The 18641-nt window shown below is 43.7% G+C and overlaps 1 protein-coding gene across 1 annotated transcript in view; it reads right to left on the reverse strand.

Moving 5' to 3' along the window:
* The window catches only part of LOC139400284 (inactive phospholipase C-like protein 1), a 146336-nt gene that overhangs the window by 20700 nt on the left and 106995 nt on the right, over positions 1 to 18641 (reverse strand). The window contains exons 2-5 of the mRNA XM_071145255.1: positions 11917 to 11991; positions 11442 to 11729; positions 10862 to 11149; positions 1321 to 3000 (exon numbers count right to left, since the gene is read on the reverse strand). Coding sequence (XP_071001356.1) covers positions 1321 to 3000; positions 10862 to 11149; positions 11442 to 11729; positions 11917 to 11991 — 2331 coding nt within the window. The remainder of the gene's footprint in view (positions 1 to 1320; positions 3001 to 10861; positions 11150 to 11441; positions 11730 to 11916; positions 11992 to 18641) is intronic.

The raw sequence follows: 18641 nt of genomic DNA on the forward strand, positions 1-18641 counted from the left end.
CAAAGTACTGAGTAAAGGGTCTAAATACTTATGTGAATGTGATATTTCAGTTTTTTGTTTTGAATAAATTACAAACACTAAAAAAAAAAGATTTTGATTTGTCATTTTGGGGTATTGTGTGTAGATTGATGACGGGGGAAAAAACAATTTAATCAATTTTACAATAAGGCTTTAACGTAACAAAATGTGGAAAAAGTCAAGGGGTCTGAATACTTTCCGAAGGCACTGTATCTACCCGTACATGGTCAGATTAATTTTAGGTTTAGGGGTTAGGTTTATAGGGTTTGGGTTAAGGTTATAATTAGGATTAAGGGTTAGTGGTGAGGGTTAGGAGTTAAGGGTTAGGGGTTATGGTTAGGGTTAGGGAAAATATGATTTTGAATGGGAATCAATTGTTGGTTCCCAAAAAGTCCTCACAAGTACAGTAAGACATAACTGTGTGGGTGTGTGTTTGTGTGTGTGGAGTCACGCCACATTACCCTCTAGTCCCCCACCAAGCCTTAGGTTACAGGCCACAGGACTAATGAGCAAAACAGAGCTCAACCACTGGCTTTAGTTTCTTTCTTACTTGTAAAAAAATATATACGAAACATTGTAGTTAATGTTTTCTTTTCAGTCTTTGGTACAGTATGTTCATTTGAGACTGTAATTCTCCTAACATGAGACAGTGGAAAGAAGTATTGTTTTACTCTGCACTACCAACTAGCCTAGCACGCCACACCACTGGTCAACAGCACCAAGGCAACTCTCCAACGGTTCCCTCTCCATTCCCATGTTTCACATCATGTTTTATAAGCCCTGGCCATCTGTCGTCATAACTAAATCTTCCACAACGGCTCAGGGGAATCACAATGGCTCTGTCTGTCTGTCGCTATGGGAATGAATACTGTAGTTAACTGTCCTTGGGAGCTGGAAAGATGTTTTCGTCATTATTATCAGTACAGGGACAAACATAGACCATATTCTGTCTAGACTTAGCAAGCAAAACTGGTTGGAATGACTCTCAGTTTCTGATTGTAATGATGTCCTTTCAGCGAGTTTTTCCCTCCTGTTATGCCATTAGATGTTTACATGTATGAACACTCAGCTTGTGGGGCGACCGTGCTCTTAGTCTGAGGTTATGTTGATGAACCGTGCTGTACTTTCACATGTGTCTGTAGGTTACACATGTTAATCCCATGTGAAACTCTGTGTTGTTGTTTTTGTCGCACTGCTTTATCTTGGCCAGGTCGTGGTTGTAAATGAGAACTTGTTCTCAACTGGCCTACCTGGTTAAATAAAGGTGAAATATAAGATAAGAATAAATGACTGAACTCTTACCTGAAACTCAAAGGTCTCATCAAACAGTGGGCCATCCTGGTTCTGTGCTGCGGTCCGGGTCCGTTGCTCAGCGCAGTCCGCTGGTACCCCATGTAGCTCCAGAACCACGTAGGGATCTATAACCTCTCCTTTGGCCCCAGCACCCTGTGGCTTGGGCAGGTTGTGGGCGCTGATCACCTTCACCCTGAGGGTCTGAGGTGGCACGCCGGGCACACACCCCTGGGTCACGGCACTGAAGTAGGAAACCTCGTCTCTCATGACCCCCGGGCGCAGCACGAAGCCACAGCCCCCGTTCTGGATGAAGCGTCCCCTGTGGAGGTCCAGCATGGCCCCGGGGGTCTGCTGGTTGAGGGCCACCAGCTGGACCCCGCCCTTCCAGTACCCCTGGGGGTTGGGGTTGGAGGAGTCCAGGCGGACGGAGCTGGGCCGGACACGGGTGAGGGTACGCTTGGTGAAGCCTACTAGGTCCTCTGGGCTCTCACTGGCCAGCCGGCCCGCTTCTCCTTCCCCCAGGGAGCACAGAGTCCAATAGGCCGAATCAGGGAGTAAGGGCGTGCCCGGCGTTGAGGGGGTGCTGGGTGGGGAGTGCTGCTGTCCTTGTTTCCTTATTTCTCGGTGGTTGTAGAAGCTACGGCTTCCAGTTCTTGCCACGCTCACCAGATCTGAGAGCTCGCGTTGGAGGCGGAGTCTCCTGGGCTGAGGGGGCGGGGGTACCACTAAAACCACACCCAGTTCCTCCTCTCCGGGGATGGTCATTCGCCGGCCAGCCAAGGGTCCGCCTCCCCCTATCTCCTCATCCTCCTCTGATACCTCTCCCTCGGATCCCTCCTCTTCAGGGGGTAGCTTCTTCCCCACCAGCAGCACCCGGCCCTTCAGCTGCTCAGGGGAGGGCAGGGTGGTGGCTCGCCCCACCGGGCTGACCGGCAGGGCCTCAGGGGTGTAGAGACGTGTAGAGAACACCTTCCTCAGGTGCTGGGCCAAGGTACGCTGCTGGGAGGGGGAACAGCGCTGGCACAGGTAGAGCAGAAGCGGGTAGGGCGAGGTCAGGAAGGCGTACTTATTCACCACCTCCAGAGCACTGCGGATGGTGACAGGGGCGTGGTGGTGATGGTGGTGGTGGCGGTGGGCATCAGGACCATAGTCTACCCCCAGGAGAGGCTCCCCCTCTGGGCCGTCTGTCACCCCCAGCTCCAGGCAACGACACCCAGCCTGAAGAGCCCTGGTCAAACCCCCTAGATCAGCCCTCCCATGGACCTGGTCATCCAGGAGATAGGACCGATAGGAAGTACTGATGTAGTAGTGGGACAGGGGCAGGCTCATATCCTGACACACTCCCTGGTGCTCCACGTCAAACAGCTGGCACTCTGGAGACTGCAGGTAACGGGCGAAGCCGTCAAGCCCCAGCAAGCCTCTCTCTCGGCCTGGTCTGGAGGGCTCAAAGCGTAGGACCAGCTCCAAACAGCCCTCAGCTGTGGCCAGGGACAGGCCCTGCTCCGTCTCCAGAAAGAGACGAAGGTCCTGGGCGTCCAGACACTCGCGATCCTTAGAGAGCTGGACCAATAGGAAATAGACATCTGGGCGCGTGCAGAGTTCGCAGAAGGCCTCCTGGAACTCCTCGCGTGTCACGTGAGACGTCAGCTTCTCTTTGCTGCGCTGGATCTCCTTGAACCTCAGACGCACCTGGAGAGAAGTAGGGGAGAGGGAGAGGGAGAGGGAGGGAGAGGGAGAAGGAGGTGGAGAGGGAGGTGGAGAGGGAGAGGGTGGGAGAGGGAGGTGGAGAGGGAGAGGGAGGGAGGGAGGGAGGGAGGGAGGGAGGGAGGGAGGGAGGGAGGGAGGGAGGGAGGGAGAGGGAGGGAGGGAGGGAGGGAGGGAGGGAGGGAGGGAGGGAGGGAGGGAGGGAGGGAGGGAGGGAGGACAGATACAAAGGGAGCAGGGGATAGATGAGAAGAGCAGGTTTAGAAAGGGCAGTCAGATTTTAATACTCCACAGAATGGATGAATTATTGAGCTACAATATTCAATAATATCTAATGACTGAAAAAGACGGGAAGTAATTCCATCCGTTCCAATCAATGCATGGGATCAAATTTGAGGTGAATTAATTGTTATAATATTTTATTGCTCATTATTTTTCAAAAAATTAACTGAATTTAATTTCAGGTAATTTCCATCTTGGAACAGATATGAAAGTCACCCTGGTTATATGGCTTAGCATACTACTCTACCTCGTGCCCCTGGCCTACCCTTCCATGCATGCCAAACTGACTGCAGGAAAGTCTAGACACCTACACACACACACACACACACACACACACACACACACACACACACACACACACACACACACACACACACACACACACACACACACACACACACACACACACACACACACACACACACACACACACACACACACACACACACACACACACACACACACACAGGCAGCTATACTGGCTTCACAGCATGCTTCACAACCAGGGCCTGAGCGTTGATTCAAACAGATTAGCTATGGAGCCATGTGCACTCACACACATACCTCTGACTGGCTTTATTTAGGTCTGTGTATTTCCAGCTGCTATCTGACTCCATCTCCGCCTCCTCTCCTGCTTTTGTTTGTCCGGAGAATATCCCAAAATATATTCACCCATCCTTGCAAAAATTACCAGTGGCATGTATCAGCTTACTTTAATGTTAGGTCGATAGCAGTCCTTGAGATTTACTGTCTATACAGTACATTCAGAAAGTACATTTTGTTGTGTTACAGCCTGAACTTAAAATGTACTAAATGAAGATTTTTTTGTCAATGGCCTACACACAATACCTAATAATGTCAAAAGTGGAAGAGTGTTTTTAGAAAATTTTCAAATTTAAGCAAATATTAAATGAAATGTCTTGAGTTATTCAACCACTTTGTTATGGCAATACTAAATAAGTTTAGGAGTAAAAATTAGCTTGCATGGACTCATTCTGTGTGCAATAATAGTGTTTAACATGATTTTTGTATGACTACCTCATCTCTGTACCCCACACATACAATTATTTGTAAAGTCCCTCTTTCAAGCAGTGAATTTTAAACACAGATTCAACCACAAAGACCAGGGAGGTTTCCCCAATTCCTCACAAAGAAGGGCACCTATTGGTGAGTTAAAAAATCAATGAGTAAAAAAAAAAGCACACATTGAATATCCCTTTGAGCATGGTTAAGTTATTAGTTACACTTTGAATGATGTATCAATACACCCAGTCACTACAAAGATACAGGAGTCCTTCATAATTCAGTTGCTGGAGAGGAAGAAAACCAATCAGGGATTTCATGAGGCCAATGGGGACTTTAAAACAGTTACAGAGTTTAGTGGCTGTGATATGAGAAAACTGAGGATGGATCAACAACATTGTAGTTACTCCACAATACGAACATAATTGATAGAGTGAAAAGAAGGAAGACTGTACAGAATAAAAATATAACATGCATCCTGTTTGCAACAAGTCATACTGCAACAAATGTTTTGTCCTAAATACAAAGTGTTATGTTTGGGGCAAATCCAATGCAACACATTACTGAGTACCACTCTTCATATGTTTGTCATGACATTGGCCTGGGGGGTAGGTTTATGACAGTCATAAATACCTCTTCCCTCCTTTTTCCTCTCTCTACTCTACTGAGGTTACATTTGCAAAACCCTTGGTTAACATAGAGATTCTGGGAACATCAGAAGATGGGGGGAAATGAACTATATTCTGGTAATCCGACCAATGAAACACATGCGGTGGTATTTAATGAATATGATGTCAGTTCGGTTGTCATCTGAGACATTCTCATCAATGATAAAATTACATAAACCCTACAGTGGAAAGTCTACACATCAGAGTTATCGGATTCACATGGAATTGTTGTTAAATTTAAATGTTTGAATATGAAATTATTTATGATGGGATGAAATGTGATTTTCTAAAATGTGAGATGTGGGTTTTCATAAGATAAGACTGCGCACTCAGTGGCCCGCCCACGTGAAGAGACAGAGGTTGTAAACTATGAAACACACCCCTTTTCTCCCTTCCTATATAAAGCCTTGATGACAATAGAACTTCCTGCTCCGGGGATGTAGGACGACGGTCCTATGTCAGAATGGTTCAGATAATAACTACAGAACGAAACCAACATCAGCGTGAGCTTTGGTTGCGAATGGTATGAACTTTGAACTCTTATTCACTACAGAAGTGATACCTCCTAGCCGTTGAGTTAGCAACCGCAGCTGCAAACGCAGGTTAGCAAGGAACAGACAGAGTATCCCATCTACCACACAACAACGTTACTACAACGTATCCAATTGACCACCAGAGACATTCTTCAAAGGACAAAGGACTCGGTTTGGCAACACGGCCTTCCATCTACCACCAACCTACTGAAGCACAGCTCAGAGTAAATATTTATTGCATTTTCCTTTTCCGAATTTAGAATGCATAAGATACTGTATTTACGATAGCACAGCTTCTTCCCTTTGTTCCTCAGTCTTCCCGCTCTTTCACTCAAATCCAGCCCCTTTTCTTTTGTGTAACAAGCTGTCATATCTGTTCCGCCCACTAGGGACGTTTTCCTTTATGACGTAATTTGTAATCAAGTTATGATTAATTGTGTGTATGTGTACGTCTGTGTGATTAGTTAGGTATTTAGTAAATAAATAATTAAATACAATTTTGTATTGCTGATTCAACTTGTTAGCCAGGGTTCGTGCAGATAAAATAATTTACAACTTTCAGATGAGACTGAATTAAGATGACGATTGATACTGACTGCTATTGATGTAAAATATTACTAGGTCTTTAAGAGTTTATCCGGGAGATAACAGCTCTATAAATATTATTTTGTGGTGCCCGACTCTCTAGTTAATTACATTTACATGATTAGATGAATCAGGTGATATTAATTGCGGATAAATTATTTTATAGAATGCCATGTCATATCACTTAATCCGGCATAGCCAAAGACACAACATGTTTATGCATAGTGGTGGCTGCATCATGTTATGGGTATGCTTGTAGTTTTTAAGTACAGGGGAGTTTTTCAGGATAGAAAATAAATGGAATGGAGCTAAGCACAGGCAAAATCCTAGAGGAAAACCTGGTTCAGTCTGCTTTCCACCAGACACTGGGAGATGAATTCACCTTTCAGTAGGACAATAACCCCAAAAACATGGCCAAATCTCCACTGGAGTTGTTTACCAACAGGACAGTGAATGTTCCTGAGTTTTTACTTAAATCTACTTAAAAATCTATGACAAAACCTGAAAATGGTTGTCTAGCAATGATCAACAACCAATTTGACAGAATTGAAGAATTTTGAAAATAATATTGGGCTTATGTTGTACAATCCAGGTGTGGAGAGCTCTTAGAGACTTACAGTACTCAGAAAGACTCTCAGCTGTAATCACTGCCAAAAGTGCCTCTACAAAATATTGACTCAGGGGTGTTTAAACTAGTTAGGGATAGGCGGGACGTAAATGTCTCAACTGGCCAATAGCCAGGGAAAATGCAGAGCGACAGATTCAAATAAAATACTAAAATTTCAAACTTTCATTAAATCACACATGTAAGATACTCAATTAAAGCTACACTTGTTGTGAATCCAGCCAACATGTCAGATTTTAAAATAGCTTTTCGGCGAAAGCATAAGAAGCTATTATTTGATAGCCTGCACCATCTGCACCAGCAGTAAACAAATGAGTTAGCATATTTCAACCCTGCAGGCGCTACACAAAACGCTGAAATAAAATATAATTCATGCCTTACCTTTGACGAGCTTCTTTTGTTGGCACTCCAATATGTCCCATAAACATCACAATTGGTCCTTTTGTTCGACTAATTCCATCCATATATATCCACAATGTCCATTTATAAAGCGAGTTTGATCCAGAAAAAAACAGCTTACAAAAAACGCAACGTCACTACAAAATATTTCAAAAGTTGCCTATAAACTTTGCCAAAATATTTCAAACTACTTTTGTAATACAACTTTAGGTATTTTTAAACGTTAATAATCGATCAAATAGTAGACGGGGCAATCTGTTTTCAATACAGGAAGAAAACAAACCAGCGCCACTTTTCACGTCTTGTGCAACTCACAAAAGTGTACCCAGTTCCTAGTTGGCCTACTTCTTCATTGCACAAAGGAATAACCTCAACCAAATTCCAAAGAATGGTGACATCCAGTGGAAGCGGTAGGACAACAGGTTCCTAAGAAGTATCCCTTGGCAATAACAAGTCAGGGAACAGAGAGAGGCAACAAACAAAAAAATCGAAACAGTTAGTCCTCTGGGTTTTGCCTGCTACATAAGTTCTGTTATACTCACAGACATGATTCAAACAGTTTTAGAAACTTCAGAGTGTTTTCTATCCAAATTCATGACTAATATGCATATCTTATATTCTTGGCATGAGTAGCAGGAAGTTGAAATTGGCTATTTATCCAAAAGTGTAAATTCTGCCCCATAGCCCCAAGAGGTTACTTATGTAAATGACATATTTCTGTATTTCATTTTCAATTAATTAGCAAAAATGTCCTAAAACAGGTTTTCACTTAGTCGTTATGGAGTGTTGTGTGTAGATGGGTGAGAAAATATTTTAATTCAGGCTGTACCACAACAAAAATGTGGAATAAGTCAAGGGGTATGAACCCTCAGTGTTTCTCTCTAAGGTACATTGAGGCATTGTGTTCTACTCAGGGTTTTGTGTGGACTCCTACTGAGAGGTGTGATGGGTAGGAAGTAGAAACCACAGGTGTGACTACACTGCAAAAGACTCAATCTATCCACCCACCATGGCACTAAGTACAGTATGTAACACTTGCAAAGGTTAGATATCCACCTACAGCCTGTTCCATTTATACATTAGATATCCACCTACTGCATGTTCCATTTATACACTAGATATCCACCTACAGCATGTTCCATTTATACACTAGATATCCACCTACAGCATGTTCCATTTATACACTAGATATCCACCTACAGCCTGTTCCATTTATACACTAGATATCCACCTACAGCATGTTCCATTTATACACTAGATATCCACCTACAGCATGTTCATTTAAACTTTAGATATCCACCTACAGCCTGTTCCATTTATACATTAGATATCCACCTACTGCATGTTCCATTTATACATTAGATATCCACCTACAGCATGTTAATTTAAACTTTAGATATCCACCTACAGCATGTTCCATTTATACACTAGATATCCACCTACAGCATGTTCATTTATACACTAGATATCCACCTACTGCATGTTCCATTTATACACTAGATATCCACCTACAGCCTGTTCCATTTATACACTAGATATCCACCTACAGCCTGTTCCATTTATACACTAGATATCCACCTACAGCATGTTCCATTTATACACTAGATATCCACCTACTGCATGTTCCATTTATACATTAGATATCCACCTACAGCATGTTCATTTAAACTTTAGATATCCACCTACAGCATGTTAATTTAAACTTTAGATATCCACCTACAGCATGTTAATTTAAACTTTAGATATCCACCTACAGCCTGTTCCATTTATACACTAGATATCCACCTACAGCCTGTTCCATTTATACACTAGATATCCACCTACAGCATGTTCCATTTATACACTAGATATCCACCTACTGCATGTTCCATTTATACATTAGATATCCACCTACAGCATGTTAATTTAAACTTTAGATATCCACCTACAGCATGTTCATTTATACATTAGATATCCACCTACAGCATGTTTCATTTATACACTAGATATCCACCTACAGCATGTTAATTTAAACTTTAGATATCCACCTACAGCATGTTCATTTAAACTTTAGATATCCACCTACAGCATGTTAATTTAAACTTTAGATATCCACCTACAGCATGTTAATTTAAACTTTAGATATCCACCTACAGCATGTTCATTTAAACTTTAGATATCCACCTACAGCATGTTAATTTAAACTTTAGATATCCACCTACTGCATGTTCCATTTATACATTAGATATCCACCTACAGCATGTTCCATTTATACACTAGATATCCACCTACAGCATGTTCATTTATACACTAGATATCCACCTACAGCATGTTCATTTATACACTAGATATCCACCTACAGCCTGTTCCATTTATACATTAGATATCCACCTACAGCATGTTCATTTATACACTAGATATCCACCTACAGCATGTTCATTTAAACTTTAGATATCCACCTACAGCCTGTTCCATTTATACACTAGATATCCACCTACAGCATGTTCATTTAAACTTTAGATATCCACCTACAGCCTGTTCCGTTTATACACTAGATATCCACCTACAGCCTGTTCCATTTATACACTAGATATCCACCTACAGCATGTTCATTTATACACTAGATATCCACCTACAGCATGTTCATTTATACACTAGATATCCACCTACAGCCTGTTCCATTTATACACTAGATATCCACCTACAGCCTGTTCCATTTATACACTAGATATCCACCTACAGCATGTTCCATTTATACACTAGATATCCACCTACAGCCTGTTCCATTTATACATTAGATATCCACCTACAGCATGTTCATTTATACACGAGATATCCACCTACAGCATGTTCCATTTATACACTAGATATCCACCTACAGCATGTTCATTTATACACTAGATATCCACCTACAGCATGTTCCATTTATACACTAGATATCCACCTACAGCATGTTCATTTATACATTAGATATCCACCTACAGCCTGTTCCATTTATACATTAGATATCCACCTACAGCATGTTCATTTATACACTAGATATCCACCTACAGCATGTTCATTTAAACTTTAGATATCCACCTACAGCCTGTTCCATTTATACACTAGATATCCACCTACAGCCTGTTCCATTTATACATTAGATATCCACCTACAGCCTGTTCCATTTATACATTAGATATCCACCTACAGCATGTTAATTTAAACTTTAGATATCCACCTACAGCATGTTCATTTAAACTTTAGATATCCACCTACAGCCTGTTCCATTTATACACTAGATATCCACCTACAGCCTGTTCCATTTATACACTAGATATCCACCTACAGCATGTTCCATTTATACACTAGATATCCACCTACAGCATGTTCATTTAAACTCTAGATATAGCTATGAAGACAATCCTTTTTGTAATTACAGCTGTTATACTAACTGTTGCTATCATCATTATTAGGGTTGGGGGTAATTTAACAGAAAACAAAGTGCGATAATTAACTGAATTGGAGACGGAATTGACCTCAACTCTGATCATCTCTAAACCTTTCTACTTCCTCTAATGTTACTATCCGTCCTCTTACCTCAGCTTCCTTGATGCCATTACAGACCTTACAGATGGTTAGGCAGCTATGAAGACAATCGTGTTTCTATTTCAAGCTAGACCATTGCTCTCTCTCTGGTGTAACTGTACACTCACATGGACACACACACACATACTGTACAAGCATGTACATATACACACACAGACACTCACCTTAGCCTCCTTGATGCCAGGACACAGCTTACAGATGGTTGCCACGGCCGTATCCTCTGCGACGATCCCATACCCGTCTTCATCCACCTCGGCAAACTCTGTGGCCAGCCATTCACTCCTCATCTTACTGCCGAGGCTACCCTCCCCTATGATGCTCCCTTCTCCCAGACCTCCTCCCCCACCTGCCCCACCTCCATGCCCGATGGCAGAGGGGTGGGACACCAGGTAACGGAGCCCTGTCACCCAGATGTTGGCCACGTCAGCTGAAAGAGCCACCAGGTCCAGAGACTGGGACATACAAATACACATCACATGAAATCTAAAAGTTATCTCAATTAAAACAATCAAATTAAAAACATTTGGAAAAATGAGATTAAAGAGATTAATAAAGTAATATAATTAAAAACACAAAGGCTGACTATGATGATTTAAAAACCTCAGTGTTATCTGCCTTTGCCTGACTGCCAGTCTGTTTCTGCTCTCTTGCCAACTACTTGGCACCACAATTCCCAAAGGAGAGGTCAAGGCAGCACGAACTAATCTGGGACCAGGTTATTGTCTGCCCCTCTTCCCCTCCTACCTGGTAGTCATCCCCGTGGATAATAGAGAAGGCTGCCTCCTCAGCCAGGTGTTCTGCAGCAGGTCCGTTATGGAGGAAGGTCTCAGTGCTCTTCCCCGTCCTAACCTCCCTGATAGTGGCCATGTCCAGGCGGGCACGCTCCCCATCCTTCTTAGAGGGCTCCCAGCGCAGGCAGCTGAGGTCCTGGTCCAGGGTGTAGAAACGACTGTAGATCCGGGAGTTGGGACGCACCTTCTTCAGCTCACAGCCCCCCTGCATGAAGGCCAGGCAGTCGGCCGCGCTGCTCACCTGGAGGAGGGGGAAGGAGAATACATTTCAATTGAATCCTTATCCTCCTTATGAATCGGTCATGTATGACTTATGAATGCGTTTTGAAATCCATCCGTCGGTCAAATAAAGTGTTACCCATTTCACTTTCATTTACAGACTAAAATTCTAAATCCAGGTAGTTTTTTTTGAGAAACTCAAAACGAACCTTCTTCTCTGAGGGTATGCTACTGAAGGACACTGTCTTCTTGCGCCCGCCGGCCAACTTGTGCATTGAAGGATCCTGGGTAAAACACAGAGAAGAGCAGAGAGTGAGACAGGCAGACAAGTCTACTTATCCTACAGGCTATGTTTAGAAGTGTCAAGACAAGACATTACAGGCATATCCCATCAACTGACATAATTACAATAGGAGTAGAGACGTATGTGGACATGGGGCCCAACAGAGAAGAATGTAGAATGTGAATAAGTAATAATGAGGTAGCTATGAAAGCCATCAGTAATATCCCCGTGAATGATTATGTTTTTGGAACCCCGGCTGCACTGTCTGTCTCTCCTAAAGCCAGACACCTGAAATAAAAGGTCTGCTAATCTGAACTCATCTTCACAGGCTTGGAAGGCTGGAAATCAATTGTGCCATTTAATTTCCTGTGTGGTAATGTAGCACTGATTCACACAGTGTACAGAGTCTGGTCTTAGGGCTGACGGGGCCCACAAAAATAGATCTTCTGTGTTCACACTCACACATCTGTTCTCGCTGCTTCCTGCGTCTTTCAGTCTCCAGAGGACAGCTGATTGATTGACAGGTGGGAAGAAGACAGCTCTATTGTCACTGGGTGCTGAAATGTCAGGGCTGGTGCCAACGCAACAGGTCTCTGTCTCTCTATCTTTCTCTCTGTCCCTCTCACTGTCCCTCCTGCTGTCCCTCTCTCTCTCAGCTGGCCATTATAACTCAATATGCTCTTCAAGGGTTTCGAAAACCACATAGGTATAATAAGACTTATAAGTTCTATTCTTTCAAATCCACATCTCAGTTTATAAGCAGTAGCTTTTTCTCCGTGGTCAAAAAGGGGGTGAGGTAAAACATATGACATTACTACCAGGAAGACTTCCCACACGGGTTAATACAAATCCAGTTTTCAGAATAACAAGTGTGAACAGGCAGTGGCTTGTAAATGAAGACAATGTATAAACGTGACAATGTGTTTCAATATATGAATTCCAGCCTTTGTGCAATATTACTGATGATAAGGAATTCAAACCAGAAAACAATGTGTGTGGTACCGGCACCATCAGAGCCAGACAGAGCACTTTCATCCTGCTGTCATGTAATTATGGGGTTGTACAGACAGCACTGACTGACAGACTCTAAGTGCAGCCTTTTGTTACTGTAATGACATTTCCACCATTGATTCAAAGCATGTGGCCAGGGCTGCACTATACTGTAGCATCCAGCCAGGTTGTAACAGAGTTGCAGCCCTGGGTTCAAATACTATTTCAAATCTTTTCAATATTTGCCAGATGGGCAGGTTTGCCAGACTGGTGGGTTTTTAACTCTTGCAACTATTCAATTGGCTACAAGCCTGAAAAAAATATACAAAAAAATAGGATTTGAACCCAGATTGTAGGAGTGTTACCATCTGACGTAAATAAAGGCTTGGCTCTAGCTAAATCACCTGATCCTGGTTTACTATTTGGGAGGGGGAGCCTTCAGCCTATTTCTGTCCTAATACCTCAAACCCATAGCAACACATCCTGGCTGTCCTACTACTAGCCTAGATATTACATCCTGGCTGTCCTACTACTAGCCTAGATATTACATCCTGTCTGTCCTACTACTAGCCTAGATATTACATCCTGGCTGTCCTACTACTAGCCTAGATATTACATACTGGCTGTCCTACTACTAGCCTAGATATTACATCCTGGCTGTCCTACTACTAGCCTAGATATTACATCCTGTCTGTCCTACTACTAGCCTAGATATTACATCCTGGCTGTCCTACTACTAACCTAGCACATCACCATCAGATATTACATCCTGGCTGTCCTACTACTAGCATAGATATTACATCCTGGCTGTCCTACTACTAGCCTAGATATTACATCCTGTCTGTCCTACTACTAGCCTAGATATTACATCCTGGCTGTCCTACTACTAGCCTAGCACATCATCATCAGATATTACATCCTGTCTGTCCTACTACTAGCCTAGATATTACATCCTGTCTGTCCTATTACTAGCCTAGATATTACATCCTGTCTGTCCTACTACTAGCCTAGATATTACATCCTGTCTGTCCTACTACTAGCCTAGATATTACATCCTGGCTGTCCTACTACTAGCCTAGCACATCATCATCAGATATTACATCCTGGCTGTCCTACTACTAGACTAGCACATCACCATCAGATATTACATCCTGGATGTCCTACTACTAGCCTTGATATTACATCCTGGCTGTCCTACTACTAGCCTAGATATTACATCCTAGCTGTCCTACTACTAGCCTAGATATTACATCCTAGCTGTCCTACTACTAGCCTAGATATTACATCCTGGCTGTCCTACTACTAGCCTAGATATTACATCCTGGCTGTCCTACTACTAACCTAGATATTACATCCTGGCTGTCCTACTACTAGCCTAGCACATCACCATCAGATATTACATCCTGGATGTCCTACTACTAGCCTAGCACATCACCATCAGATATTACATCCTGGATGTCCTACTACTAGCCTAGATATTACATCCTGGCTGTCCTACTACTAGCCTAGATATTACATCCTGGCTGTCCTACTACTAGCCTAGATATTACATATTGGCTGGCCTACTACTAGCCTAGCACATCACCATCAGATATTACATCTTGGCTGTCCTACTACTAGCCTAGATATTACATCCTGGCTGTCCTACTACTAGCCTAGATATTACATTCTGGCTGTCCTACTACTAGCCTAGATAGTACATCCTGGCTGTTCTACTACTAGCCTAGCACATCACCATCAGATATTACATCCTGGCTGTCCTACTACTAGCCTAGATATTACATCCTGGCTGTCCTACTACTAGCCTAGCACATCACCATCAGATATTACATCCTGGATGTCCTACTACTAGCCTAGATATTACATCCTGGCTGTCCTACTACTAGCCTAGCACATTACCATCAGATATTACATCCTGGATGTCCTACTACTAGCCTAGATATTCCATCCTGGCTGTCCTACTACTAGCCTAGATATTCCATCCTGGCTGTCCTACTACTAGCCTAGATATTACATCCTGGCTGTCCTACTACTAGCCTAGCACATCACCATCAGATATTACATCCTGGCTGTCCTACTACTAGCCTAGATATTCCATCGTGGCTGTCCTACTACTAGCCTAGATATTACATCCTGGCTGTCCTACTACTAGCCTAGATATTACATCCTGGCTGTCCTACTACTAACCTAGATATTACATCCTGGCTGTCCTACTACTAGCCTAGCACATCACCATCAGATCTTACATCCTGGCTGTCCTACTACTAGCCTAGCACATCACCATCAGATATTACATCCTGGCTGTCCTACTACTAGCCTAGATATTACATCCTGGCTGTCCTACTACTAGCCTAGCACATCATCATCAGATATTACATCCTGGATGTCCTACTACTAGCCTAGATATTACACCCTGGCTGTCCTACTACTAGCCTAGATATTACATCCTGGCTGTCCTACTACTAGCCTAGATATTACATCCTGGCTGTCCTACTACTAGCCTAGCACATCACCATCAGATATAACATCCTGGCTGTCCTACTACTAGCCTAGATATTACATCCTGTCTGTCCTACTACAAGCCTAGATATTACATCCTGGCTGTCCTACTACTAGCCTAGATATTACATCCTGGCTGTCCTACTACTAGCCTAGCACATCACCATCAGACATTACATCCTGTCTGTCCTACTACTAGCCTAGATATTACATCCTGGCTGTCCTACTACTAGCCTAGCACATCACCATCAGATATTACATCCTGGATGTCCTACTACTAGCCTAGATATTACATCCTGGCTGTCCTACTACTAGCCTAGCACATCACCATCAGATATTACATCCTGGCTGTCCTACTACTAGCCTAGATATTACATCCTGGCTGTCCTACTACTAGCCTAGCACATCACCATCAGAGATTACATCCTGGCTGTCCTACTACTAGCCTAGCACATCACCATCAGATATTACATCCTGGCTGTCCTACTACTAGCCTAGATATTACATCCTGGCTGTCCTACTACTACCCTAGATATTACATCCTGGCTGTCCTACTACTAGCCTAGATATTACATCCTGGCTGTCCTACTACTAGCCTAGATATTACACCCTGGCTGTCCTACTACTAGCCTAGATATTGCATCCTGGCTGTCCTACTACTAGCCTAGATATTACATCCTGGCTGTCCTACTACTAGCCTAGCACATCACCATCAGATATAACATCCTGGCTGTCCTACTACTAGCCTAGATATTACATCCTGGCTGTCCTACTACTACCCTAGATATTACATCCTGGCTGTCCTACTACTAGCCTAGATATTACATCCTGGCTGTCCTACTACTAGCCTAGATATTACACCCTGGCTGTCCTACTACTAGCCTAGATATTGCATCCTGGCTGTCCTACTACTAGCCTAGATATTACATCCTGGCTGTCCTACTACTAGCCTAGCACATCACCATCAGATATAACATCCTGGCTGTCCTACTACTAGCCTAGATATTACATCCTGTCTGTCCTACTACAAGCCTAGATATTACATCCTGGCTGTCCTACTACTAGCCTAGCACATCACCATCAGATATTACATCCTGGCTGTCCTACTACTAGCCTAGATATTACATCCTGGCTGTCCTACTACTAGCCTAGCACATCACCATCAGACATTACATCCTGTCTGTCCTACTACTAGCCTAGATATTACATCCTGGCTGTCCTACTACTAGCCTAGCACATCACCATCAGATATTACATCCTGGATGTCCTACTACTAGCCTAGATATTACATCCTGGCTGTCCTACTACTAGCCTAGCACATCACCATCAGATATTACATCCTGGCTGTCCTACTACTAGCCTAGATATTACATCCTGGCTGTCCTACTACTAGCCTAGCACATCACCATCAGAGATTACATCCTGGCTGTCCTACTACTAGCCTAGCACATCACCATCAGATATTACATCCTGGCTGTCCTACTACTAGCCTAGATATTACATCCTGGCTGTCCTACTACTACCCTAGATATTACATCCTGGCTGTCCTACTACTAGCCTAGATATTACATCCTGGCTGTCCTACTACTAGCCTAGCACATCATCATCATGATGGAAGGTATTTGTCTACTTTAGAGATGGAAGGGATTTGAAAATGGGAGTGTTTCCCACTACCTCTTGGGATGCAGTTGGACTCAGAGTACAACTTGACTACCCACACACACTAAACCACACAGAGCAGTGTGTGTGAGTGTGTACGTGTGTGTATGTGTGTGTATGTGTGCGTGCGTGTGAGTGTGTATGTGTGAGCGAATGATTAAATATAGAGCTGGTGTAACTTGACATCCTGATCAATAATACACAGTAGAGCAACCTGACTTCCAGATCCTTCCTCTGCTAGCAGAGAGACCTACTGTAGCTCCTCCCCTGACAGACAGGCAGCGACAGGGCTAGGTGGTAGCTCCTCCCCTGACAGACAGGCAGCGACAGGGCTAGGTGGTAGCTCCTCCCCTGACAGACAGGCAGCGACAGGGCTAGGTAGTAGCTCCTCCCCTGACAGACAGGCAGCAACAGGGCTAGGTGGTAGCTCCTCCCCTGACAGACAGGCAGCGACAGGGCTAGGTGGTAGCTCCTCCCCTGATAGACAGGCAGTGACAGGGCTAGGTGGTAGCTCCTCCCCTGACAGACAGGCAGCGACAGGGCTAGGTGGTAGCTCCTCTCCTGACAGACAGGCAGCGATAGGGCTAGGTGGTAGCTCCAACCTGGACAGAAACCTCTGGACCCACATCAACTATTCTCTCACCACCCATCTGACCTGACTGTGACCCCTAGCTTCTAGTTTTTTATCCAGGAGAAGAGACAGTTTGATCTAGTATCTGTTGTTTCCAATTCAGTTAGACAAAATTGTTGTTTAAGATGGAGGCTTGGACAATGTGTGGACAGACACAGGCTTAGTATGATCCAGGTCAGCAGGGATTTAGGTGGACCGGGCAGAGCGGGGGGGGGGGGGGGGGGGGGGGTTGTCAGACTGTCCAGGTCTCATCGATAATGGGAGCGATGGGCCTTGCATCATGGTATGTGGAATTTGTTCCCCTACAGAGCATGGGAAGACAGGTCGACCCTCCCGTCCAGCGCTTTCATTGTGACACATGATGTCCTCCAGGAAACCATGACAACATTGTTAATGCACTGTGGTTTGGCCTAACATGACATCTATCAGTTCGTTTTAATCCCCCCATCCCTAAGCTCTCTCTCTCTCTCTCTCTCTCTCTGTTTTGTTTTAGATCTTTTTTGTATTTTCTTTATTCTCTCCTTTTTTCTCTACATTATTGACTTTCTGCCAGAATGAAGCTAGGCACAGATGGAAAGATGGTGGGAACATAATAGGAAAGAATATATAGTGGGAATAGAGAAGAAAAGAAAGAGAGGGACAAAAAGAGAAAGGGGGGAAACCAGGGAAAGATAGAGGACAAGAGAGGATGAAACGATCGTCGTAGGTGGGAGAAGGTGAGGACCAAGGTGCAGCGTGGTACGTGTTCATAATAATTTAATAGAACACTGAAAAATACAAAAACCAACAATGTGAACGAACGAAAGCGAAACAGTTCTGTCTGGCACAGATACGAAACAGAAAACAAACACCCACAACTCAAGGGCGAAACC

Source organism: Oncorhynchus clarkii, chromosome 3 (genome assembly GCF_045791955.1).
Source record: "Oncorhynchus clarkii lewisi isolate Uvic-CL-2024 chromosome 3, UVic_Ocla_1.0, whole genome shotgun sequence".
NCBI lineage: Eukaryota > Metazoa > Chordata > Actinopteri > Salmoniformes > Salmonidae > Oncorhynchus > Oncorhynchus clarkii.